Here is a 1,030-nt window from a genome sequence, read left to right as displayed (position 1 = left end):
GATGGCCTTGAACTTCTGTTCTTCCTGCCTAGACTCCTGGGGTGCTAAAATTATATGCATGCATCATCGTGCTTCTCTCTATGGTGGTGTAGAATCAAGCCAAGGGTTTCTATGTCTTAGGCAAACACTACTGAGTTATACATCATGAGGCAGCAATTTTTCTATGTAGCTCTGGTTGTTTCTGTAGAGCAAATCAGTCAGTTGACTACACTGGCGCACATGGGTGATTTCACAATTTGGTCCAGTGTCTTGTGACTGTTTGCATTCTTGCAAGAAGAACTTGGGAATTCCATTTGCATATCTCCTTATATTTTGTCTAACAGTTTCACCAGAACATGAACATCTGGATGACAGGGATGTCATTGCCTTGTGTCCAATGTTGTTCAAGGGAGTCTTTTTTTTTTTTTTTTTTTTTTGTTGAATGAATGAACCAAAGCAAATGAAGCCCAGATTATGTCAGATCCTGTAGAGCAGAAAGGAAGAGAACATGCTGTGCATTCAAAGGGCAGCAATGTGGACATTAACATGGCATATTAGAGACAAGGCCAGAGTCACTTGGAGTAGCTGCCACCGGGGATGGTCTGGAGGTTGGTGGCCAGTCTTTTCTTCTGGAAGTGTTACTCTTTATACAAAGTCCTGGAGGAATCATGTTCATGGAGCTAATGAGGTCATCACACTCTCTGCTCACTTGGCTATCCTAAGGAGAGACCATTGGGACATAGTTATAACACTTCCTGAGGATTTGATTATTTTCATTTGTATCCTAAGGTCTCAGAGAAACTCTTTTCGGCATTTTCTCTCTTGTGGATGACAGTCTCAAGACCTCCTTCCTCCTTCCCCCAATACTATTGAAATAGGAAAGGAACTCAAGGAAGTCTAAAACTAAAAGGGGTGTTGTGGTAGTTTGACTAAGAATGACCCTCGTAGGCTCCTGTATCTGCATATTTGATCCCCAGTTGGTTGAGTTGTTTGAAGAAGGGATTGGAGGTGTGGCTTTGTTGGAGGAGGTGTGGCTTTGTTGGAGGAGGTG

The 1,030-nt window shown here is 42.7% G+C and overlaps 1 protein-coding gene across 1 annotated transcript in view; it reads right to left on the bottom strand.

The window, feature by feature from the left end:
- Window positions 1-520: 520 nt before the first annotated feature.
- The window catches only part of Lrrc74b (leucine rich repeat containing 74B), a 12,711-nt gene continuing 12,201 nt past the window's right edge, over window positions 521-1,030 (bottom strand). The window contains 1 exon segment of the mRNA XM_055610265.1: window positions 521-697. Within this exon segment, the coding sequence (XP_055466240.1) occupies window positions 521-697 (177 nt within the window).

Source organism: Psammomys obesus, unplaced genomic scaffold (genome assembly GCF_907164565.1).
Source record: "Psammomys obesus unplaced genomic scaffold, mPsaObe1.curated_primary_1811, whole genome shotgun sequence".
NCBI classification, from domain to species: domain Eukaryota; kingdom Metazoa; phylum Chordata; class Mammalia; order Rodentia; family Muridae; genus Psammomys; species Psammomys obesus.
Note: the sequence above shows the minus strand (reverse complement) of the source record. Positions and strands in the feature narration are given on the sequence as shown.